Source organism: Corticium candelabrum, chromosome 2, assembly GCF_963422355.1.
Source record: "Corticium candelabrum chromosome 2, ooCorCand1.1, whole genome shotgun sequence".
In the NCBI taxonomy this organism is placed as follows: Eukaryota; Metazoa; Porifera; class Homoscleromorpha; order Homosclerophorida; family Plakinidae; genus Corticium; species Corticium candelabrum.
The window spans coordinates 1-24218 of record NC_085086.1 but is presented as its reverse complement, the minus strand read 5'-3'; the positions used below and the strand labels follow the sequence as shown (position 1 = coordinate 24218).

The 24218-nt window shown below is 43.0% G+C and overlaps 3 protein-coding genes and 3 long non-coding RNA genes across 7 annotated transcripts; 2 read left to right on the top strand and 4 right to left on the bottom strand.

The window, feature by feature from the left end:
- Positions 1-8124: 8124 nt before the first annotated feature.
- On the top strand, positions 8125-11556 carry LOC134198625 (uncharacterized). 2 transcript variants are annotated; one of them, XR_009972881.1, is made up of 6 exons: positions 8125-8215; positions 8277-8408; positions 8465-8554; positions 9782-9951; positions 11245-11336; positions 11479-11556. It is a non-coding gene; the product is annotated as an uncharacterized LOC134198625 (long non-coding RNA). The 2 variants fall into 2 exon arrangements; XR_009972880.1 differs by having other exon boundaries at positions 8277-8554.
- On the bottom strand, positions 8840-9902 carry LOC134198627 (uncharacterized). Its single transcript, XR_009972882.1, has 3 exons — positions 9787-9902; positions 9037-9720; positions 8840-8976 (listed from the first exon to the last, which is right to left on the bottom strand). It is a non-coding gene; the product is annotated as an uncharacterized LOC134198627 (long non-coding RNA).
- Positions 10010-10447, bottom strand: LOC134176626 (uncharacterized). Its single transcript, XR_009969305.1, has 3 exons — positions 10301-10447; positions 10174-10242; positions 10010-10115 (listed from the first exon to the last, which is right to left on the bottom strand). It is a non-coding gene; the product is annotated as an uncharacterized LOC134176626 (long non-coding RNA).
- A 469-nt stretch (positions 11557-12025) lies between the features above and the next one.
- LOC134197941 (uncharacterized) lies at positions 12026-12688 on the bottom strand. The gene is made up of 4 exons (XM_062667298.1): positions 12532-12688; positions 12356-12473; positions 12210-12297; positions 12026-12137 (listed from the first exon to the last, which is right to left on the bottom strand). Exons 1-4 carry the CDS (start codon positions 12576-12578, stop codon positions 12088-12090), a joined length of 303 nt encoding a protein of 100 aa, XP_062523282.1. The 5' UTR covers positions 12579-12688; the 3' UTR covers positions 12026-12087.
- Positions 12689-17332: 4644 nt separating this feature from the next.
- LOC134198246 (ATP-dependent DNA helicase Q1-like) lies at positions 17333-18823 on the top strand. The gene is made up of 3 exons (XM_062667606.1): positions 17333-17841; positions 17912-17962; positions 18748-18823. Exons 1-3 carry the CDS (start codon positions 17333-17335, stop codon positions 18821-18823), a joined length of 636 nt encoding a protein of 211 aa, XP_062523590.1.
- A 3787-nt stretch (positions 18824-22610) lies between these two features.
- LOC134198245 (52 kDa repressor of the inhibitor of the protein kinase-like) lies at positions 22611-23603 on the bottom strand. Its single transcript, XM_062667605.1, has one exon. It carries the CDS (start codon positions 23601-23603, stop codon positions 22611-22613), a length of 993 nt encoding a protein of 330 aa, XP_062523589.1.
- Positions 23604-24218: the final 615 nt, after the last annotated feature.

The window sequence follows — 24218 nt, the reverse complement described above, 5'->3', positions numbered from 1 at the left end:
TGCTGTGTTCTTCTTGTCCTTGTTTCGTCCTGCCCTTGAGTTGTTACTCGTGTTATTGCACATTAATTGTTGCAGCACTCAAACGCGAAGGAAGTGTTTGGTGTGGGAGATCATGTGAGTATAAGAAAGCACTGTTGTTCTGCGTCCGACTTCTAGACTGACTGGATACGTTATTCTATATCTCTGCAGATGGTGATAAGAAGGAAGAGGCGGCCACCACCGTCCACAAGACTGCCTATTTCCGAACTTGTATGTGTACTGGGGTATTGCAATGCATCACTCGGAGTACAACGCAGAGTAGTTTCATCATTCGGACTGCCTTTATCACCCGGAGTACTTTCATCATTCGGAGTACCTTGATCACTATGAGTATCTTCAAACATTTGACACATATACGAATCACAGCTCCTCCAACCAGCAGCATCAATAAGCAACACACAATTGCAATAAGAACTATCAACCAAAAATTGCAACTTATTAGTTTTCTCTAACACTGTTGCACCATGAGATGACGAAAGATGAAGCGTCGTCAAAACTGATGTGTTGAAAGTTGCATGTTTTGACTCATCAGTTTGGAGGGTAGCTGTTGCTCTCTTCGACACACCTTAGATAATACACATGTATCAACGCATGTTTCGTCGTGTAGGCATCAAGTTTACCGTATGTAAGGAGGTGGCATGGTCATGTCTATATAGATTAATTAAACATAATCAGATTGTTAGAAATATACACAGAAGAGACTTGCGATAATTACTTTAGCTATCTTACCTTTCTTGAGCTGGTCTGAAGTCGCTGGTTTACTGTATGAACGCATTCTTGACACGCCCATACATTTTGTGCTAGCGGACTAACGGCCCCGGTTGAGAATGGCAAACAAGTGCCATTTGAGTACTGTAGTTATGTTATATCATTTAGAATAGTCAAACTTTCCCCGGGCCAGAGGTGCAACGCACCTTCTAGAAGCCACTTTTGGGGGTTGGGCCGACGGACTATGAGCCATTTACCATTGAAACAGACCACAATCCTTTAGTCACTATTTTGAACAAGCAAGACTTAGATCAAAGTCCTCCGCGGATTCAACGTTTTAAGATGCGTATGATGAAATTTAACTTTCAAGTTGTCTACGTTCCTGGGAGAGAGTTGCAAGTATAATTACGTTGACCGGCTGATTTCTTTACCACTAAGTCGAATTCAGGATTGTTCGCTGATGTGTAGCCCTATGGGAAAGGGTTCAGCCAGTGAACAAAAAAAACACGGTCAGAGTCGTCCGTGAAATAAACATAAAACACTTACACAATTCAGTAAACGACAAAATCTAATGTTATATCAATCGCCGACGTCAAAATACCCCTGTTCTCGCACGAAGGGAAATGGTTTGCGGTCGACGTAAAGACCGATAACTTCAATTTTTTGTTAGACGTGCACTCCTGGCCGACTTTCGTATTCAAATTTTAGATGGGGCTGTATTGAATGGTTTATTGTACTTTAAGGAGAACATTCCAATGTATCTTCTTCGGTTTTGTTCATGCAGGTGCTCAGTGATTTCTATTATGCCATTCGTCGTCTGAATTGTCTGGCTCCAAGGTGTCAGACACTCGAGTCATATTTAGCAGTCATTACGCACATCTTTCATAGCTCATTGGTAGTATCTCTGCGTCTAGATAGACGCTGTTTGGTACATATTTTAGTCTCTAGTGGAAAAGCTGTTAATGATTTTCTTCTAAAGCATGTAGCAAGATGTTCTCTGATTTGCTGTTGTTCAAATTTCAAGGTGGTTATATCTTCTCCAAGTGCAAGATGCACTGCAAATGTCTTCAATAAGGTAGTCCTTATCTTCCGCTGAAGGCACAATTGTATATATGGCTGCTTTTTGCTTCAAATAGTTGCACACGAAGCTATTGAGGCACGACCTGAATGCGGTTTTCAAGATTACATTGTGGTCCTCAAGAACCAACGGACTGAATCCGTATCCTTCGCACTAGCTTCGCTCTTACTTCCAAATATTACAATTGGCATGTACGACCGCTTGCCCGCATAAGAGTTAAAATGGCTGGACAATGTTGTCGTTCACCAAATAATTCAGCCAATAGATATCGACGTCCATACGCTTTACGCTTATGAGCAATCCAACGTGTTCCTGAGCAGCGCACAGGCACATTTCTGCCTATGGGGAAGCTGTATGCTTCCCTGAGGTCTGCAATGATTCCTTCAAGCTCACGTAATTTTTAGGAGACTTGTGGTATAAGTAATATAATCACTGCCACATTAGCCAGGGCAACTTACTTTGCATTTTGCCTTTCATGCTACTGATTTGTGATATGTTTACTGCTGCTCCATCGGTACTTACCCCTACAAGTACCGCATCAGGGGCAAGAACATTTTCACCCTTGTAAACATCGACCACACCTAGCTTCTCCAAACTTCTCTGAAGACATTGGATGATTCCATCAGCAGTTACAGTCAAAGGTACTTCAACTGATAGAAAACGTGAAACTGATCTAACTTCTTGGGATCTAGTGAACAGTATTGCACCATTACAAGCTCATCATCAATGTTACCTGCATCTGTTATCATTGCACTGTAAAACTTGGCATCCTTTAACTTGCGTCGTAATTGCAAGCGTTGGCTCTCTGCAATGTAGTGAGTAAACTCTTGTGCTCTGGCTCTGTTCAAATATGAATTGCCAATATCTACTCCGTGTCTCTTTTTAAGTTTGGCTAGCCCAGGATACTTCTTAAATGCCATCATTTCCTTGGCTAAAATATAGCAGAGATCAAACTTCTTCAATAAGCGTGTGTACTCTGATTTCTCGATGTGAAGTAGGCTCTTAGCGACTGGTGCATAGGCGGGTATAGACTCCTGAGATGCATGAGCATTGTCAGTACGCCATTTGTTAACCGCTATACTACGCTGTTGACTCATTGCATGATCGATAACGTTGCTTGTTCTCTGGTGAACAGATCCAACTAGCCATGCATGTTGAAAATTCTTAGATCCAGCAATACTGCTTTCATACCTGCGACATAACTCGCACCAAAGAGAACCAACACAATCATTTGAATCGAAATCAAGATTGCAACGAAGCCACGACACGTAGATTTCAGCACGCTTTCAAGTTGTTCACTGTCAAAGGGGGAACGCATTTACTTGGGATGTGTGGGAAACGAAAGCCCAACCACCTGTTCAAATTGTGAGTTTATCGGTAAACTACACTTCAACGCAGGAATTCTCTATTTACATATCTTTCTTTAGCTACTACAGTACAAGTTCAGTGTTAGCTTGTAGATATGGACATCATACCCGACACAGTTGATGCAGCTGGCTTTGCTGCAGACAGCGTCGCTACTATCTTGTATCCTGATGATGCCCCAGTCAACCATGTCCCTGTGGCGGTACTTGGGGATGGCAACTGTTTGTACCGGGCAGCTAGTGTTGCTGTATTTGGAAAGGAGAATGAGCACTCGAATATCAGGGCAAATGTGGTCAAAGAATTGGTAGAAAACGTACGATATTATGCTCAGCTATTCGTTGAAAGGGCTGAGCAGGCAAATGGTGATGGTGGACACAAGGCATTCTCTGCTGCTGCGATACTGTCACAGGTATTAGGAAACGAAGCAACCATAACATCGCCAGTTTCTATTTTCCTTTTCCCAAAAAAAACACCAGTTATATACATTTATAGTATATAGAGATTAGTTTTTACGATTACCGCTTTCTCGACTTTTAGATTCACGAGTACGAGCATCAACAGTCACTTGGCAAGCAGTTGTCAAGCGCACTGGAAAGACTCGTTGCCTTCGTCGTTTGCCAATGCTGCTGTTGATTCAGTTTGTACAGTGGCTTCGTCCAGTGAATAACCACGTTCTGCTATTTCTGAAACAATCCGTTGTTTTGTACTACTATAACCTATAAATAATTGCGAATTAGAGCGATATCATTTAATGCACAAAACGTAGCTATATACATAGCTGTAGATAAGACACTTACTAGCACGAGAGGTGTTCCGTTCTCTCTCTGGTTGCATAGTTGGCGACGTAATGTCATTTACGGAAAACCAGCGGTTACTTGGGCCATGGCTAGAGTCGTACTCTACACGGTAGCGATACCTGTTTAGATCTGCCTCGATGACGTGACCGCGTAAAGAAGTAAGAAGACGAAACAATTTCTGTTTGCGTCTTTGACCAGGACGTATATCCGGAAGTCTGACGAATACTGCATCTCAAACAAGATATTCCGTATGAATTCTCACTCTCAGTTTTCTCGCCATCATCTTTGCCGCAGCCTTGTTGGACGACTTCAATGCGGCTTCCCGAATAAGTCGACAAAATATTAATGTAAATTTATTAATTTTGTCTATTTATTGTCATTATCATTATTTATTCATTAGCTTGTTGCTTGAATGTATAATTCTTTGAAAACACAAGGATGCGTCGATGTGATTAAAGATAATAAACTAAATATCATCAATTTCCACACTACACTTCGAATTCAGCACAAGTGACAGAAGTGACGTTTTGTGTGTGTGTGTGTGTGTGTGTGTGTGTGTGTGTGTGTGTGTGTGTATTTATTGTAAATATCAATGTATATTTATTAAATTTTGTTAAATTATTGTCATTATTATTAATTAATCATATTAATTATTAGCTTAATTGATGCTAGAATGTAAACGGCAATTTATTGAAAACACCTGGATTTATCAATGTGATTAAAGATAATTAACTAAATACCATCAATGTCCCACACTACTTCGAATTCACACAGCTACGCAACTCTTGCACGGCGCGGGCTTGTTATCTACGTTATGTCTCAATTATGCATGTATAGCGCTCTTGTATTACTGGAAGTTAATAAATTAATTAACTATTGAGATGGACTATCAAATTATCATACTTTTTTTGAATCGTCGCCATCTTTCGTTCCGCTATTTCGTTGTAGCTAGAGATCAGTGTACGTCTTCTAGCTGCATAGAATATACTGTGAAGCGACATCATGTACATCTAGCGACTGGATCCAGAAGATATTAATTAAGCAGCGTCAACGTTTCCTATGAATCTTTCTTGCAAGACGACGTCGAACGTTTATCATCAGTCCTACTTAGAATATATTGCTCTCTTGAAGATCGCGGATGACATGTTGGTGGTGCTTATGCAACAGTGCCTATCTAGATGCATGGTCCCATGGGACCTTCGCTTGGCTTCTTGTAGAACGATGAATTCGTTTGTTTTGCGATTCTTTTGTAAAAAGTAACAAACGCGAACAACTATTACCTGATTTTTACTCTGCGCTTCTCGGTTTGACGACAGTTTGACCGTAAAATGGAGGTTTACGACATCTCGGCTTTTCTGTCATAATGCGCGGGATTGTTACGTCACCCATTGTTGATGTGCCAAAGGTCTGCTGATTGGCTCTACAAATTCCCGAGAGTGATTCACGCTGACAAGCTAGTATTACGTCACCTACGTTTGCGTCCCAAAACGATTGCTGATTGGCTGACAAACTCCCCCGTGGCACACGCTTACAAACAAACATAGATAGATAGATAGATAGATAGATAGATAGGTACAGACATACCGACAGACAGACCGGAAGTCAATTCAACCCGTTTAGAGTGAGCTTCTCGCGAAGCAGTCCACCACTTATTGTGGTGTCCTTCTTTTACGCTCGTAGCTTAACTAGTAAATGAAGCTGTGTTTACACCGTCGCTTCACAGCTACGAGCGTGTGTGTGTGTGTGTGTGTGTGTGTGTGTGTGTGTGTGTGTGTGTGTGTGTGTGTGTGTGTGTGTGTGTGTGTGTGTCTGTGTGTGTGTGTGTGTCTGTGTCTGTGTCTGTGTCTGTGTGTGTCTGTGTGTGTGTGTGTGTGTGTGTGTGTCTGTCTGTCTGTCTGTCTGTCTGTCTGTCTGTCTGTCTGTCTGTCTGTGTTTGTGTGTATATCAATGTGTGTATATCAATGTGTGTGTGTGTGTGTGTGTGTGTGTGTCTGTGTGTGTCTGTGTGTGTGTGTGTGTGTGTGTGTGTGTGTGTGTGTGTGTGTGTGTCTGTCTGTCTGTCTGTCTGTCTGTCTGTCTGTCTGTCGTCTGTCTGTCTGTGTTTGTGTGTATATCAATGTGTGTATATCAATGTGTGTGTGTCTCTGTGTGTGTGTGTGTCTGTGTGTGTGTGTGTGTGTGTGTGTGTGTGTGTGTGTGTGTGTGTGTGTGTGTGTGTCTGTGTCTGTGTCTGTGTCTGTGTCTGTGTCTGTGTCTCTGTGTCTGTGTCTGTGTCTCTGTGTGTGTGTGTCTGTGTGTGTGTGTGTGTGTGTGTGTGTGTGTGTGTGTGTCTGTGTGTGTGTGTGTCTGTCTGTCTGTCTGTCTGTGTTTGTGTGTATATCAATGTGTGTCTATCAGTGTGTGTGTGTGTGTGTGTGTGTGTGTGTGTGTGTGTGTGTGTGTGTGTGTGTGTGTTTATTGTGAATATTGTAAATTTTATTAACTTTTGTCTATTTATTGTCATTATCATTAATTAATCATTAGGTTGTATAATTCTTTGAAAACCCAGGGATGCGTTTATGTGAGTAAAGATAATCAACTAAATATCATCAATGTCCTACACCACACTTAGAATTCAGCACCTGCGCATGCGTGACAGCTACATCTCTCGAGCTTGTTATCTACGTTATTTCTCAATTCTGCATGTAGCGTTCTTTCTTGCATCACTCGAGGTGAACACGATTATCATGCTTTCGTCGAGCCGTTGCTATCATCTTTCGTTCCGTTAAAATTAATTCGTCGTAGATAGAGATCGATGTACGTGCACAGGAAATACTGTGAAGCGCGACATGTATGTTATAGCGACCGCGGATCCAGAAGGAACCATGCAGCGCAACGTTTTCTACGAATCTTTCTTGCAAGACGACGTCGATCGTTCATCATCAGTCCTACTTACACCTGTAAATATATTCTTGCACGGAGCGGGTTTGTTATTCACGTTCTTTCTCAATTATGTAGCGCTCGATCTTACATCACTTGCAGCCAACTACCGAGGCGGACGAGATTATCGTGCTTTCGTTGAGCCGTACGTTGCTAGCATCTTTCGTTCCGATGATAATTCGTCGTACCTATAGCTAGATAAAGATTGATCTCATACGTCTCCTAGAAATACTGTGAAGCGACATGCAGTGACCAGATCTAGAAGAAAGCAGCGTTAGCGTTTCCTACGAATCTTTCTTGCAAGACGACGTCGATCGTTCATCATCAGACCTACTTACAGCAAAACATATTGCTCTCTTGAAGATCGCGGATGACATGTTGGTCGTGCGCAACGGACACATGCCTGGTCTCATGGGACCTTCGCTTGGCTTCTTGTAGAACGATGAATTCGTTTGTTTTGCGATTCTCTTGCAAAAAGTAACAAACGCATACAACTATTACCTGATCTTTACTCTGCGCTTCTCGGTTTGACGACAGTTTGACCGTAAAATGGAGGTTTACGACATCTCGGCTTTTCTGTCATAGTGCTCGGGATTGTTACGTCACCCATTGTTGGTGTCCCAAAGGACGGCTGATTGGCTCTACAAATTCCCGAGAGTGATTCAGGCTGACAAGCTAGTATTACGTCATCTACGTTTAGCGTCCCAAAACGACTGCTGATTGGCTGACAACTCCCCCGTGACACACGCTTACAAACAAACATAGATAGCGACATACCGACAGACAGACCGGAAGTCAATACAGCCCGTTTAGAGTGAGCTTCTCGCGAAGCAGTCCACCACTTATTGTGGTGTACTTCTTTTACGCTCGTAGCTTAATTAATATCTAGCTCTAGCTGTAAGCCGCGCTGTTCTACGTTAGCTAGTTGAGTTAGTTCAATTAATTGAGATGAGCAAATAGAGTTCAGTTGAGTTGACTTCAACTAGAGTTCGGAAGGCGTTTGGACGTGCATGTCTATTTACTTGGTGAGTTGTGCGACGTCATGCAAATGAGAAATGTGACCTGCTCGAGAGTACCACGCCTACCCTTGTATACGGTACCGGTACCGTGTACTACATCTAGAGTGTGCCCGTGAAAGCGGGCAGTCTACTACTTAATTAAAGGTACATTTCGGAGATATGCGTTAACGCAAAATTTCAGAAACGCGCGCTAACATTTGCGCAAAGAAGCGATGGCTGCCCTGATGGAAGTGACTTGCAACAGCGATTCAGACTCATCCAGTGAACGAGAAATGGAACGCGAAGTTACAGTTGAGTCCAGTTTTTACGACAGGGCCCTCTTCGGTGTGCGGTAAAATTGCGTGGTTCTAGGTGATTTGTGGTTGCACTAAGAAGAGCAAGTGTGCCAGAGCGCGGTCAAGTGGTCGTGGATGCGTTTGCAAGGCAAACAAGACCAACTGCACGCCTTTGTGTAACTGTAGCCGCACGTGTTGCACAAATAGGGTAGGTTGATGTAGACGAGTGTACAAATTGGAACTCCAAAACCGCTGTAAATATAGGCTGACGCCACAAATGATCCGTCATCTGCGAGTGCTGTCCATCGTCAGCTTCCTCCGAGGGAGCGCTTCTATTCGGGAGATGAAGTCAGGGTGAGTTGATATCTGCATGATGTACGTTTCTTTGTTCAATATGAACTATATTACAATGATTTTTCTATAATTATTCCATATGTTGTAAGCACTATTAAAAGTATAAAGAACACAATTTAACTACACAAACACTATCTAAAGGTTTAGTGTTTTGGTATAATTGTGTGTTGTGGTGGTGGTGGTGATGATGATGATGACAGTGAGTGTGTGCATTGTGGTAAGTGGCAGTGAAGGCAGTTGGAATGTGCATTTGTGGTATGGACTGTGATGACATCATAATGTGCATGGTGGTGGTGGTGGTGGTGGTGCATTATGGTGACCAAGCTTTTGTCTATTCACAAGAACTGCTGTGTAGATTTAGTTCTTTCTGCCATGGTCTTGGTCATGTGGCAATAGATATTCCATTTATATGCTGTTGACTGCTACAACAGAAGAGCAATAATTGTAACATTCTAATTGCAGGAATATGTGAGTTCTCTTACTGGAGAGCAGACAAAAGGCCTACTGGTACAATTTCTCTTACAACATAGGTCTCTCTTGCCACTTGCACAAGAATTTTCTGAGCTACCTGTAACAAGCTTGGAACAACCAGACCATCCATTTGCTGGGCCACCCAACCCATCTCCACCAAATTGGTGCAAGTGTGGGCGATGCAGAGAAATGCCAACAGCCAGGGAGAACGTGTGTTGTGGCCTTGTTAACTGTACCAGTACCCAGCAGTATTTCCGTTCAACGGTCCTAGATCCAGATGTTCTTCAACTTAACATTAGATATCGTGCTGACGTATTAAACCTGCGTCCAGACTATTCTTCTGCCGGCTATCGGAAAGCAGCATACAGACAGTATGTGTTGGGCCAATATGGCTACCTTGGACGGGGAAACCGTCGAGTTGCTCCTTCTTGTGCTGTGTGCTGCATACGGCACTGTTATCCGTCTCCTACAGGGGATTACATGGGTTACAGGAGTAATTAATTTAGTAAGTTAATTCTCTTCATGTTGATTCTGTCTGTTAACACAAAAAAATTATACAGCATCGACAAGAATTGTAAATGTTTACGTGACCCCAACTACCACCACCACCTTCCACCACCTTCCACCACCACCTTCCGCTGCCACATTGGGTATCTATAGTCTTGATGCCACAGTCTTCTACAATGCTGCCTCTCCTAACAAACAGGATGCTGCAGCTTTCAGTTGCTGTTGTGTTTATCTTTATCTTTTCAACAGATTACCTGCACGACTACTTTGTCTCTGAATTAACTTTGCTGTTGGAGGTGGTGGTATTGGAGCTATTGTAGGAGCAATGTGACAAGGATGTTCTGCAGCGATTTGTGTTCTGTCATCTATTGTCCCTGACGCTGACATTCGCATCTGGAGGCATCTTCTCGTCAATTCAGGTAAGTAGCTGTATGTTTTGGTGACTGTCCACTGGCCAGATGACTTGTTGTATTTACGGTGGAACCTTGTTTCTCTAGTACTTTGGTGCTCTTTGTATTCTCGAGTAATGTGGTGGTTATGATCAATTGCTGCCAGCAAACAGCGTGCTCTGAATGCATTGTACCTGATGGAAAGTTCATGGTGATATAAAAAGATACAAAAAAGCACGCATGCCACTGTACCTATAACAAGTTCTCTTTGATGCATACTTCAAGACCAAGTTATGGTAGCTCTCTAGTAAGCCAGTGTGCCTATAAGCAAGCATGGGATCTAGTGCATAGAGATGCTACTGAGAAGTATAAATGGAACCTGCATCTGATATAGTACCCAAGTGTATTTAGCCACCTGCTGTTCAGTACAATGTCACGTAGCATCTGCATTGGTGCCGAGTCAACAGATATAGGCTGTTTCCCTTGTTCGTTCACATCGTCAGCTGTCAATGTACTGTGGTGACATTGCCCTGTAGCCCATTCATGCTCACCACTGACATGGTGCAGAACAGAAACCCATCTATTCTATGTAGTTAAATAAAAGAAGAATGACATAAATTTCTATAACTTTTCATTAGTGAAATTAGTGGAGTACCGTCAATGTCTCCACATTACCATCACATTGTGCACAACACCACCAGAAATGGTTGATGATGGAACGCTTCCATTCTCTCAGACTTCCCATTCCTTTCTTCTTTGATGCCTAAATGTGGTGTTATAACCAAAATGACTATGGCAATGAAAACAGTTACCTCTGACAAGGTTTTGGCCAATTTCTTAGCCTTATGCCAGACATCCAACGAATGAAATATGTTCTTGTACTCTAGGTCCCGAGCTACAAGGGAAAAAACTTACACATAGTTAGACTAAATTGTGACTGACAGTCAAATACTGACACATCATCGCAGCAATAGATGTCGACGCATCGGTGACAAGTTCAACTATGTTGACTGTACCCTTCAGAGCTGCAAGAGCACGTTGAAGCCCTAGCTTTTCCATTCGTACTGACTTCAGGTCCACTTCTCTCTTATCTACAACCTGTACTTCAATGATACAGTTTCTTTCATTGTCCATGACTGAGTACAGACAGTACTGTGCTGAGAATCCTTGGGAATCATTTCGTCCATCTCCACTAACAACTAGAGGTTTATCACCGATTGCTGACAAAATTTTTCCTTTCTGTTCATTCCAATAGCTTTCAATTGTTGGACATAGATAATGTCTTTGTACTTGATAGAAAGTGGTTGTTTTGATGTGTTGCAGATTGAACGATGTACAGAAAAGAGCAATTTTGCTGAAGTTGTTGCCAGACAAAAGAATTGAAGATGCCATCAAGACATTGTTAACAAAAAAGGGTACCCATTTCTGGAGTAGCATCTCTTGAAACTGCTCCATTTGCCACTGTGGCCTTGGAGACATTTCCACTGGATGTTCAGTGTACACCCTATGCTATTCTTTTTATAAGAAATTGATGCCTGGCAATTTGGTTGTCTGCAGATTTTGCCCAGAAGCTGGATTATACAGTCAACATCACACACAACACGTTGTTCATTCACAGCTTCTTCAGGACTATTTTCTAGCCTGCTTGCTGTCAAAAACAATTCAGAATTGTTGCCTATGATAATAGAGGTTGGATAATAAATTATACAATACAATGAGATACACTGTGTGAAAGTAGACTCTACATTTCCTCTTCATCCAATTCAGTGTTAAATGTTTCTTACCATCTCTACTGCCTGTCACAATCTCTGGGCTTCTTTGAAAGCAACATCTGCCATGACTGGATCATCTAGAAAGCTTGCATCTAGTTCGTCCATCATTGAGTCATCCTCATATTCTGATTCTTCACTATGGAGATACACGTGAAAGACAGTTTACTACAACATACGCAGTTCAGGCTTGCGATTTCTTACCTATCAGGTTCATATTCTTCATCAGCTGAGTCTGAGTCAATGAGAAAGGACAACAGCAATTCATGTCTAGATGATAAAACATTTCCTAAGGGAAATGCATGTAAAGTGAGCATTGGAACGTACTGTTCTGAGCTCAAACACGTTTCTCTTTGATCACCCACTTCAGCAGAATCACTTTCAGACTCCAGGGAGCTTAGTTGGGTATCCTCTGTTTCCTCAAAGTGTATTTCTGTTGACTCTTTGCTATGGAAAAATTGTAGATGTTATATATAGAAATCTGCAGATACAAAGCATCGTACAACTATGACCAGTCACCTGGTAAAGAAGTCTTTCTGTCTGATTGTTTGTGCAGAACCCAAACTCTGTCCGTGTCTGACTGGGGTAGAGGTAACTGAGGACAAGCGGCAAATCTTGATTAGCTACTACTAAAAGTAGTTAATTTTACTACAGTACATGATACCAAATGTCTGTTGCATGAACATGCTGGAAGTGTCATCTCCTCCCAAGTCTGGAGTTGTCCTTGAGTCTTCCAATGAGCTGTCACTTGCAATTCGATCTGAAGAGTCGCTTCTTCTACTTCTACACATAAAATTTCACGATGGACTACACTAGAGAACTTGAAAATGTTGTTACTAACTTGCAACTTTCGTAAATTGACAGAAGATGCAGGACAACGCTGTTCATAGTCCGAAGAGACAGAGAATCTTTTAGCGAAGTCAGTTGTTCATACGTCGTTTGCCGCACGCGAACACTAACAAAAGGATCCGAAGGCAAGCGGCATCGGCGTCCAGACCTGTTTCGTCGTCCCCCGCGCTTCCGCGGAATCACGGAAGGAAGCCTTACAACAGGAGCAGACATGCTGTCGATGTCACGTGATGTTACACGTGATGGCTAGAAAACCTCTTCGGCGTTACGCTATAAAACCGTTGCCCGTCTGATAAGTATGAGTAAGTTGTGCATAGGTGTTTCATCTATTGAACCAAACTGCACGCTAGGCAGACTGCGATCTAGGGTAGCTAAGTTGGAGTCGCGATCGAAAATGTTACATACGCGTCCGATAGAATTTATCATTTAGTCAGTTAAAAGCATACGTAAGCATACTTTGTTCTGAAAATGCGTCAAATGTCTCAATTTGATTGTTGGTAACCAACAATCAAAGGTGTATGCGGGGCGCAGTTTATTAGCGCATGTGACCGAAATGTACCTTTAATCGTAGTAGGTTGACGGTTTCGATGTTTTAATTGTGTCTCGATTTTTCCTAGCAACAAACGTCGTTCCGTATACTTCGTCGCCACAGTTGCCAACTCGGCGATCCGCTAGCTAGTGGGGAGCCTATCTAGTTATAACATAGCATTTTCCTCCAACCGGTTCATCTACAATAATGGTAGCGTGTTGTGTACAATGCACGTACAGTACGTGTACCTACACAGCTAGAGACCGAGGTATTCGCTGGCACAACGTTGTGTGTCAGAGCGAAGTTGTCAAGAGTTGTCAAGAGTTGCCAACGTGGTTTGGCACGTGACGGAAAGCAAAGTAAAAACAAACACCTGCTAGCGTGTTGGAAACGTGATCTCCTGAGACACGCGTGCGATGGGCCAGTTTGGTCACATGAATTCATCTACTTGGTCTGATTGTCTTCGAGAGCTAAATGTGAACCACCAAAGAGAGCCACGACATCGCTATTCAAATTCAAATGATAGAGCAGACATTGTGGCATTTGACCCCGACAAGGGTTGCAACGTTGACCTGGATGTAGCTCTGGCACACCTTTGGAGCTCTGATATTTTTCCAAGGTCATCCGAGTCAGATAATGCTGCTACAGAAAGAAGAAAAGAGAGGAAGAAGGCAAAATATGCAACGGAAAATCTACCAGGTGGATCAACAGTCAGTTTCATTCCTTTAGTTATAGAACATTTTGGACAATGAGGTGAGATGGGAAAAACTTTCTGGAAAGGCTAGCCAAGAAGTCACGTGATGAACTTGGTCGACCTAACGCTGCTGATTTTCTGGACATCTGGAGAAAGAGATTCTCAACTCAACTTCAGAAGTGCAACGCAAAGGTCATCATGAGAAACATCTCAGCTCTGACAAATGACATTGACTGTACTGTAGATTGCTCTACCGAGTTTTTCAGCCACTAAGTTGGCTCCAGGTAGTCTGCATTGTTCTCTTTTATTAAGTGCTACATGTTTGTTTGCTTTTAAAATCTAGTCCTAGTAAACTCTCGTAGTTACAGAACTTTAGATAGTTACCTTGCTAGCATTGTATTATAGATGTATGTTTGAAATAAATGTTATTTGACAGACAGACAGACAGACAGACAGACAGAGCTATCTTCGCTGTCTGAAGACAACAGATGTTACCTCTTTGCCACCCAGTACTTCAACCACCAGCTGGTAGAAAAATTCTAGACAGAAATGCTTAGACAAACTGCTCACAGTGTCAAACTAAAATTACTACCGAAGTCAACATTTCAGGTGAGAAGTCATCTAATGTCTGTAAATAAGCAAATTTAATTTAATAGACACAGAAATCAGCCACTGAAATGATACATAATGACATACAACTACACTGTACGCAGAAAGGCACCCAGACAGATCGACCAAAGAAATACATATATATGATCTACGTACATGTATCGATCATGTAGCCTCGTCCCAGGCTCACGTGAGTCTGGCAACGAGGCTATCGATCACAACCTGTACATTCTGCATCCCATTGTTTGTTAGATTGTCTAGGACATTCTATTGAAAATATTCATGCACACACACCATAAACACTTAGACAAAAGTTATACACTAACCAAGATCTCGTTTTCTAACATCCTACTTGAATGAGACAAGGCCTTTTTCTTTTATTGTCCAACTGAGGTTAGAGCAGAAGGAAATGCCATTATCAATTAATCAATAAACCCTAAGCAGGATCACGTAGATCTAGCTGGAATAACAAACCGAAAACCTGACCAAAGTACATTCATTATTGCATACGTCAGATCCCAACGTAAGATCCCAACGTAAGTGTCCTTTTTGCCCTCTTTTGGATGTGTTTTGCCTCAGTTGCAGCTATTCTCTCTAGACAAACCACTTGTATAATATACAGTCGCAAGCTAGCAATAGACAGAGACAGAAAGTTGAAACATAGGCTGAGATCCAGACGACCAGAGTAAGACGCGAATAGACACGAATAGACACTGTGTGTTTGATTAATTAATTCATCATTCCTTCCCTCCTTTCTCCATCCATGCCATCACACATTCATTTGTTCAGTGACGTTATATAATATAGAAAAACAGCCGTCCTAACTAAGCTAGCTTACTGATAGCAACTTCTACCACTCTAGCGGGGTAGAAGTGCTTGTCTGGGCTCCAATAGCAACGTACTCTTTGACCCACTTCTATAGAGTCAAATGGCTCGTCAAAATTTCTTCTAGGTTTTTTATCTTTTATGTATTGGTCTTCGTCAATCTGCTCTTCTCTTTATCTTCTAGTAGGAACTCGACTCTAACAACCGTTCCAACTTCCGAACTGTTTCCTAAAAACAGCACAGCAAAAAATGAAAGAAATCCTATACAGATAAAGAAACTTATAAGAAAAACGCTAAGACACTCTACCGCCCCAGGAGAAGGTTTCCCGTCGAGTATAGTATTGTAGTCTTGTCCCATTTTGTAGCCTTGCTTACCAGACCGTATATATGTTCCGTACCGATTTGGAACCGCCATCCAAATCGTTGGACTAACCGCCAACCAAATTGTCCCGTTCTAGAACCGGTCGGCAAGATTGGACGTCCCGGGCGAAACGTCCCGGAAGAGGTAAGACACCTGCGCAAGCGTAAGAAAAAGGCGCAGTTTTTGTCATGCTTGGTCGTTCCGCCATCATTTTCCAAGAATACCTCGATGAAACCTTTCCAGTTGATGGCGGACGAAGCTCCTCTGGAGAGGTAAGGCGAGAATTTGGACGGAGAATCGTGTGCCATCTGAAGGGTCAGCCTGATGAAGACAAAAAGTTTTGCCACATGGTGAAACAGAAGAGTTGCAGGCTTTTCGACTCTCCGGTACATGATATGAAAGATGTCCTGATGATTCCAGTCAAGAAAGAGAAAGTGGTATGCTTGAAATCGGAGCCAGACCGCTTTTGCACGTGAGGGGACGGGAATAGCCTCGTCCCCAGACTCTCTCGCGCTAGTCTTGTCCGTTGCCCGTATGACAATTCCAGGCGCGAGAGAGTCTGGGATCATCCCGCCTACTTCCTGCCATATCTCCTTTCTAAATGTTTCTAAATGCTCACTAAGTGTCACCCCCAACGTCATCAACTGTCACCCCAAACGTCATCAAGTGTCCCGTAACTTCAAAATCAGATTAGCGTTAGTCTAATCCAATAAACGTATCACAGTGGATGCTATGACCATTGTTTGGTGTTTGTGGCATATCCAGAACTTGCAGACAACTGAAGCATGTTGAAAAGGTAAGACTATGGAGTATTGGTGACGGGTTTCGTGTAGGCTTGTAGTCTGAGATCTACAAGTGGCGGATCTGTAGCAAAAAGCGCGCAATGGCATAGAAAGGGGTTGATCTTGACATGAAACTACCGTCTACCCTTCAAGTATGACAACAAATACATCTTTTCGCGAAAGAATAGCCCTGGAAGCTTCAAGTTGACCCTCCAGACGGTAGTTTCATGTCAAGATCAACCCCTTCCCTTGCCATTGCGCGCTTTTTGCTACAGAGTCTAGTCTGCGCGCAAACGCGAATGGCCGCGTGTGAACTGGCTAGAAAGTCATCACTCCGCCAATTGTAAATCTCAGACTACAAGCCTACACGACACCCGTCACCAACACTCCATAGACTTACCTTTTCAACATGCTTCAGTTGTCTGCAAGTGCTGGATATGCCACAAACACCAAACAATGGTCATAGCATCCACTGTGATACGTTTATTGGATTAGACTAACGCTAATCTGATTTTGAAGTTACGGGACACTTGATGACGTTTGGGGTGATAGTTGATGACGTTGGGGGTGACACTTAGTGAGCATTTAGAAACATTTAGAAAGGAGATATGGCAGGAAGTAGGCGAGATGATCCCAGACTCTCTCGCGCCTGGAATTGTCATACGGGCACCGGACAAGACTAGCGCGAGAGAGTCTGGGGACGAGGCTAGGCGGGAAGGGCGAGTGAGAGGGCGGGGAGAAAAAGCGGTCTGGAGACTTCGCCGATCAAACCTAGTTCGGAAGAGGAGGGCTCTTGTTCGCTCAATTGCAACCGCGCCAATCAAAACCCACGCCTTCAGGAAGGCGGCCAATCGGTGATGAGAATGCTAATAGCAACGCAGCAGGACGACGCTATTGCGTACGCAGGTGAGGTAAGGGATCGCAATTACAGCTTGCTAAGGTGTTAGTGTGTGAGCGTACGAGTGGCCTGGCCGTCCTTGTTGTCTGGTAGTTATGATGGATGACTTCCGAGCAATGCCTGACGATGAAGCCATTGCAACTGCCGTGTCCAGCGTTTTGACTCTGTTCGATTTCGGCGTGCAGAATTTGAAGCCACTGCAGATGCTACCTCTTCGCCTCCTTGTCGGTAGACGGGACGTCTTCGCGTGCTTTCCTACGGGCTTTGGAAAGTCGCTAATTTTTCTTTTTTCTCCCGCACGTTTGTGCCCGACTAGCAACTTCCGGCAATATCCCGCTGATCCTGTGGTGCTTGTGGTGACTCCATTGAAATCGCTGATGCGAGATCAGGTCGCTATTTTAAAGCGCAAAGGGTTTGCAGCTGCCTTTATTGGTGAGTCGGATTCGTCAGATGCTGCTATCAAGGTAGGGAAATTCCCCTATGTCTATGGAAGCCCCAAAGTGCTTGTCGGCTCATGCGAGTGGCGATGCGCCTTACAAGCAAATGAGTTGAGAGAGCGGTTCGTGGCCGTGGTAGTGGACGAAGCTCACACAGTAGTTCAGTGGTAAGGCAAAATCCTGTCTTTCTTTGCGTTTTGTAGTCGCAATTGGTGATGTGAAATTCATTTATTGTAGGGGCACTGCATGCCAGGACGTTAGTGAGGAAGAGGAACCATTTCGCGTATGGTGTGGCCTGCGGTTAAATTTTACAAAACAAATCAACCAAAGGTCTGAATTGTACCCCAACAATTGTTGATATTAATTTTACTGTTGACTAGTTGATATTAAATGTGGTAATTTTCAAATTTGCTTAAGAATTGTAGAATATAGAATATCCAAATGCATCTACACTGCCACCCTGATACAAACTAATAGATGAGAGAGAATCTTAGCATTTTTACCCAGCCCACGCCTTGCTGTATTTTGAACATGCTTCATTGAAAGACATTTTGTCTTTAGAAAGTGTGAAGAAAGAAAAAAGACGGTAAAGCAGCAATGATGTATACTGGGTATATTTATGTATTTTCAATAGTGTAGTACAGTACTGTGCAGATGTAACACTACATCAGAGGTTTCACTGATCAACTATTTATATATATACTAGATAAGAGTATTTGCCAAGCGTAGTTAATTACTGTTTCTTTTACATTTGTTCTTTTTATCTGAGACTACTGTATGTACAGTATTTAGCCTGGGGCCACAATTTGAGCCATCACCATGGAAAAGTGTAGGTCCTTGGATTCCTAAACAATTGCTAACGCACAAGCTGCACTTACGATGTAGACCGCTTTCCTTCACCACGGGCAGCGAATTTTTCCCTCCGTGAATGCAGCTATACGTCACCTCGTAGTATGTGATTGCTTCAGAAAGGGGACGATTGATTCGCTTCCGGGCAGCCTCAACACTTTCGAGTCTCTCCGCCATAATTTCGTGTATGTTGATGACTCATACGCCGACAGTCGCTCTTGTAGGTCGGCGAATGACTTGAATCTTTTCCCAACAGAAAACGCGGAATCAGTTGGACTTCCCGCCATTCGTCGCTACTAGTGAGCATGACATGCATGATCGGTCACGTGCAAATTACCGGCACTCCAAGTCTTTCGCTTGCGGGACCGGTACCGACTCTCTAGCCACTTCGTTGAAGTAAACAGGAACGTATCAGTATCGCTCAACTTGTAATTTCTACAGTACTTCGTGTCAGCGGAATGTAGATTACGTGCGCGCGCTACCCCATTAGTACAGGTGTGTACGTGTCGGAATGTTAGGTGAGCTCGTTATCTTGTCAGGTGACCTTGGAACTCTCGTTACAACATGTCGCCGTCCGTGGGACGATGTCTGAACCAAGCCCAAGTCTTGGAAAGACTTTTTTACTGTTGAGCGAGTGTGTTATAGTTTTAGGGTATTCCAGACTAGTGCTGGTAGCCTGGTTAGACTCCCTGTCTATGTTATTGCGTAGAACTAGGCAGAGCGCGATGCCACTGTTGCTCAACCTGGTGTTTCACGTGCTAACTTCTATGTTGTGCAATGAAGGGGAAGCGGCTAGTGGCCATGGCTGTAGGAGTTGGGGCAGTAGCGTCGTCTTCTATCCTGTTTACGTAATTACGGTCAGTGGACGGGATAATCGGGCCTCGGCAGCGCTTTCGTCGCTTATTATTAGTAGCCTCTTTACTTTCTATTGATGTCTTTAGGTACTAGGCCTACATGGCATCGCTAGATACCCATTTCATCATGATGTGTTACCGGAAGTGCGCTCTCGTTTCCACGTGATCTGTGCGCCGCCATCTTAGGTACCAAAATAACTGAATTCCACTTTGGCACACGGTGTTAACGGGCGCATCACTAATGGTTATTTGCGCAACATCGCAGAGCGGAATATAAAGACCACGCCCACGCTATCAATTTCAGAGCCCGCAAACACTCTATTGCTATTATTATTTGCTATTATTTGACATACGTACAAATCACGACAATATTAATTAACAACTTTGAGAGAACATACCTGCAAGGCAAGCATATTTATTGCGTTAGAATAAAGTCTAGAAAACTTATGGAACTTCAAAAGGCAAACTTGAAAGTGCACTATAATTGTGTGAGACAATAGCAGAACATTAACAGGTAAACCTAGCACAACGATGTGCAAAATTGTCAGTCAGACTCTTCTGGAAAACTATCTGTAGACGGGCTTAGAGGATTATGCCACACGTCCCAGTCATCTAAACTAAAGCTACTAGTGCTATCGTCTTGGGCCAACTCTTCAGTTTCCCTTGCTCTGTATTGCTTTCTGAAACGTTGATTAGGACGGCGGTTGGTCTTGCATCCTTCCCACCACAGCTGAATAGCGGCGTCAGCGTGAAAGTCTTCAAGTGATGGTCCTTGAAGGTATACTTCCATAAGGTCAGACAAGGTGGTGTTGCCCATGCTGGTGCGCCTGTCTGTCTTGATCAGTTTCAGCGACGAAAACATCCTTTCAACATGTGTGGTAGTAAAGGGGAGACTAAATACTAGCTGGCACAATTGGAGAACGTTTGGCCACTTACAATGGTCTGGACAGGTGTAAAGTGTGTACCACACAGACTCATAGCACACCTTGTTGACATTAAGATATTTTCTAGCATAACGGACTACCTCCTCAACCTCGTCATGAAGAGCAAGAAGACATAAACAGATAATTTCGATGTACTTAACAATAAAACAAGATCAACACAAATCATAATTACTCACCCATCCTACTCATCTCGTCAGAAGCTACCTGTAACTCTTCCATAGAAACACTAAAACTAGCTGCCTCACGAGAAAAATCTTCAATATTGTGAGCTTCATCTAGTATGACAATCTGCCCTTTCAGATCAATTCCCATCTAATAAATGCATAATATACAAAAACTACAAGTTGTTGAGCTGTTGCTGTGGTGTGTGTGTGTGTGTGTGTGTGTGTGTGTGTGTGTGTGTGTGTGTGTGTGTGTGTGTGTGTGTGTGTGTGTGTGTGTGTGTGACCTGGTCTCTAATCTTGGGGTCAATAAGATAATTGTATGGACAGAAAATGATGTCAGCTCCAGTCAACAAGTTACGAGAAACAAAATATGGACACATCTACAAAACAAAATAAAACATAACCAGTTTCAAGATCTAGCACAAGCAATATTTAATTTTGACACATGCTGTATCAATACAATTACAACAAAAATAATAGCAACAAAGTACAAACTCCCATATAATTAGAATGACAAGAAACAAGATGCCAGGTGATCTATTTTCAAGAAACAGAAACAAGGAAAAGTCCATCAAATATTGAGATAAACATTGGCTAAAAGCTATGCACAAGATCAATGGATAGCAGTAATGGATAAATAATTGACAAAGTTATCAAAGACTTAAATAGAAAGGTATAAAATTAAGAAATAATAGTCAACAGCTAAATTTGTTATCTGATTAATATTGTACTTCATGATATTCATAATCACAGTGGCAACTACATGTATCTTAGGCCACCAGACTCATTTGTCTAACCAAAACACTATCTAACATATCCATTCTGTATTAAGGCATAATTTACATTTTCTTGTTTTTCTTATTATCAGTCACTGCTGCACAAATTGTAAATAAATAGCAATCGTCGCATTTGATAAGCCCTGTCTGTGAACCTTGAACAGTAAATGTTGTGTTTGAAGGTGGCCTTTGACAGCACCGTTTTGATGATATCTACTATTTTGTTGGTATAGGATTGCCTCAAACGATGGAAGCATCATCAAATAAAGGAGAGAAATCTGCAGCTATACTGCATGAACCTAGATGCTGAATTTGAAGTCTCAGTGACAACCAACTGTTACTATAATTCGGTGACAGTGCCAAATGTATCACAGAAATCATCGTTGCAGAAACACTGCACCACTGCAAAAAAGACTTGTCCAGATACCTTGCACATCTCGGATGCACAAGTCCCTTGTGAAAACAGTCACTTTCTAAAATTAGTTAATGAAAGGCTCTGCCTCTGGTTACAGTAGTGAGTCTTGTTGACAACACTACAACCGACCAAACGAACAACCTAACCATTAGACATATGTGGGTGGGTCGATAGACATACGTGGGCAGTGCAATTGTCACGAGAGCAGATGTTGGCAATTATCCTAGCTATTAAGTTGTTTCAAAACAAACGCAGGTGCTTCATTGTTTCGCAGACTCAACCCAAAGTTAGTGGCATGTCATAGTCCATTTCTTCTTTGATAGATACAGCGCTGATTACAAATACATGACCGAATCTAGTAGGTGGTGTCTCCCTTTACAGGAAATAGAGTTATTTCTACTGAATACAGCCAAACAGTGCTTGAATAGCATCGGACCAGTGCAAAACTTAGTGAAAATATAGTTCTGCATGATACGTTGTTTCTGGTCATGCAATATATAGTACAGCAGCTGCATGTTCAATAACCTCCAAGCTAGCAGCCGAGTGTCAGCACTTTACTGCTACTTCATTTAGTTTATGAACTCGTTTAAGGGGAACTCTCACCAAAATCAACAGTGGCGGATCCAGGATTCTCACTAGGTACAGGCGCGGTCTGTCAGGTTCGGTAATGACGTCACCAGTTAGTCACGTGTCCATGTTCAACATTTTCGCAGCTGGCCCTCTAGGAATATCTTATAGTCATCAGTTCAAATGAGGTCGAGTTTGTGATATTTTCATATTATAACTATATTTCACTTTACTCAACACATGCAAAACAGGTTGATATATAACATCAGAAAACAGAGGAGTGTGGAAAAGTAACATCACTGATTCAGAACTGAAGAAGAAATCTGATGGACCGACAATACAACCATCACTGAAAACAATGTCACCGTCACTGTGATTGTGCTTCTTCTGTTGTAGCAGTTGGATCCAGGAACAGCAAGCGTCTCGGATATGCCTTCGCAAAAGAGTCTATCACACGCTCATGGTTGACAGACAAGTCCTTGTGGACAAACATGAGCACTAGCGCATTTAGCCTGTCTTGTGCCATCGTACTCCGCAGGTCTGTTTTGATCAGCTTTAGTGCAGAGTTCGCTCTTTCAACTGTGGCTGTGGTGACGGGTATTATCAACAACAGGCGAAGAATGCAGACAATGTTGGGATATGCCACTTCATTCACAGCACCCAGCGTCTCTGTAACACTGGTTGGTAAGGTAGCAGCACCTGCATACTCCCACTTCCTCTTCCATCGGCGTATCTCCGCCTCGAAAGTTGGGTCATCAGGCAAATCTGGAGCATAAGCCTTCAGGATAGCTGCCTGGTGGTGAGGAGTGAGGCTCTGGCAGTGTTTTGGCAGGAGCAGCAGTCCTTGCACTGATGCATGGCTCATGTCAGTGAACCTACTGCCAAGTTCACTGATCATGCTGTCAATGAATGGAATGAAGACAGCTCTCCGCCAGTAGCTCTCTGGAGTTGATGCAGGATGATTGCTGCGTAGTGTCTGTCGTGCAGCTAAGCGAGGAACTTGTGGATGGTCTTGGTCTAAGACACGGGATGTAACTGCTGATGCAGAGGCGAAAATTGAAGAGAATTCTCTCTCACTGTTACTTCTGATCTCTTCTAACAGACCTAGAACTTGGTTGATTTCACCATATGCCTCCAGCACATCCAATTGCGATCCTTGCAGTAGAACACTCAGACACTTTGTGTAACCGAACAGATATGTGCAGCAGTGCAGAGCTACGATGAATGAATCTGACGTTATCGAGCGGAGGAGGCCATTTGCCTCAGTGACAGACTTCGCATCGTACTTAGAGGCAGCAGTTGGAGTGGCAATGATCTGGCCTGAAATAACTTGGAGGCAGTGGACTAAGGCAAAGTACATATCTCTGAAGTCTTTTAAGGCAGTATGCCGTTCTACTCAGCGAGTTTCACACAGTAGCTTTAGCTTCTGAGCTCTGATTGGCTTTTCACCGGCAGATGTCCGCTTGGTGTTTTCTTGTTCAACACTCTGCTCTAATGTACGTTGCCGTTTTGGGGAGTACTTGAAGAAGAGCCCAACAGCCTTCAAGTCGGAAAGCATGCAGTGAACTTCAGACACATTACAAGACTTTGTCAACGCCAAGTTCAGTTGGTGACTGCAGCAGTGATAGTACTGTGCCCGGGGTACATGGTCTCGAAAATTCTTCTGGCAACCGTTAAGGTGGCCAGACATAGCACCAGCACCATCATAGGCCTGGGCTCGACAACGTGTTTCATCAAGACCAAGCTGCCTCAAGGCATTCCGTATCTCAGCACAGATGCTACTACCTGTCCCAAAGCTGCAAGCAATGAACTTAATCAACTTCTCTTCTGCCTTGTTGTCCTTCATGTATCTAAGAGACACTGCCAACTGCTCCCACCCACTTACATCTCTTACTTCATCTGCCAGCACAGCAAAAAAGGGACTACTTTTTACATTATCCACTATTTGCTGAATTATGTCATCTGCCATCAATTT

Excerpts from the sequence above, each read along its gene's own strand:
- LOC134197941 (XM_062667298.1), bottom strand. The coding sequence starts at position 12,578 with ATGAACAGCGTTGTCCTGCATCTTCTGTCAATTTACGAAAGTTGCAA. Across the intron at positions 12,474-12,531 it reads TCAATTTACGAAAGTTGCAA|AAGTAGAAGAAGCGACTCTT; the intron begins GTTAGTAACAAC and ends TTTTATGTGTAG. Across the intron at positions 12,298-12,355 it reads TGTTCATGCAACAGACATTT|GCTTGTCCTCAGTTACCTCT; the intron begins GGTATCATGTAC and ends TCAAGATTTGCC.
- LOC134198246 (XM_062667606.1), top strand. The coding sequence starts at position 17,333 with ATGATGGATGACTTCCGAGCAATGCCTGACGATGAAGCCATTGCAACT. Across the intron at positions 17,842-17,911 it reads GCTCACACAGTAGTTCAGTG|GGGCACTGCATGCCAGGACG; the intron begins GTAAGGCAAAAT and ends CATTTATTGTAG. Across the intron at positions 17,963-18,747 it reads GAGGAACCATTTCGCGTATG|GTCGGCGAATGACTTGAATC; the intron begins GTGTGGCCTGCG and ends TCGCTCTTGTAG.
- LOC134198245 (XM_062667605.1), bottom strand. The coding sequence starts at position 23,603 with ATGTACTTTGCCTTAGTCCACTGCCTCCAAGTTATTTCAGGCCAGATC.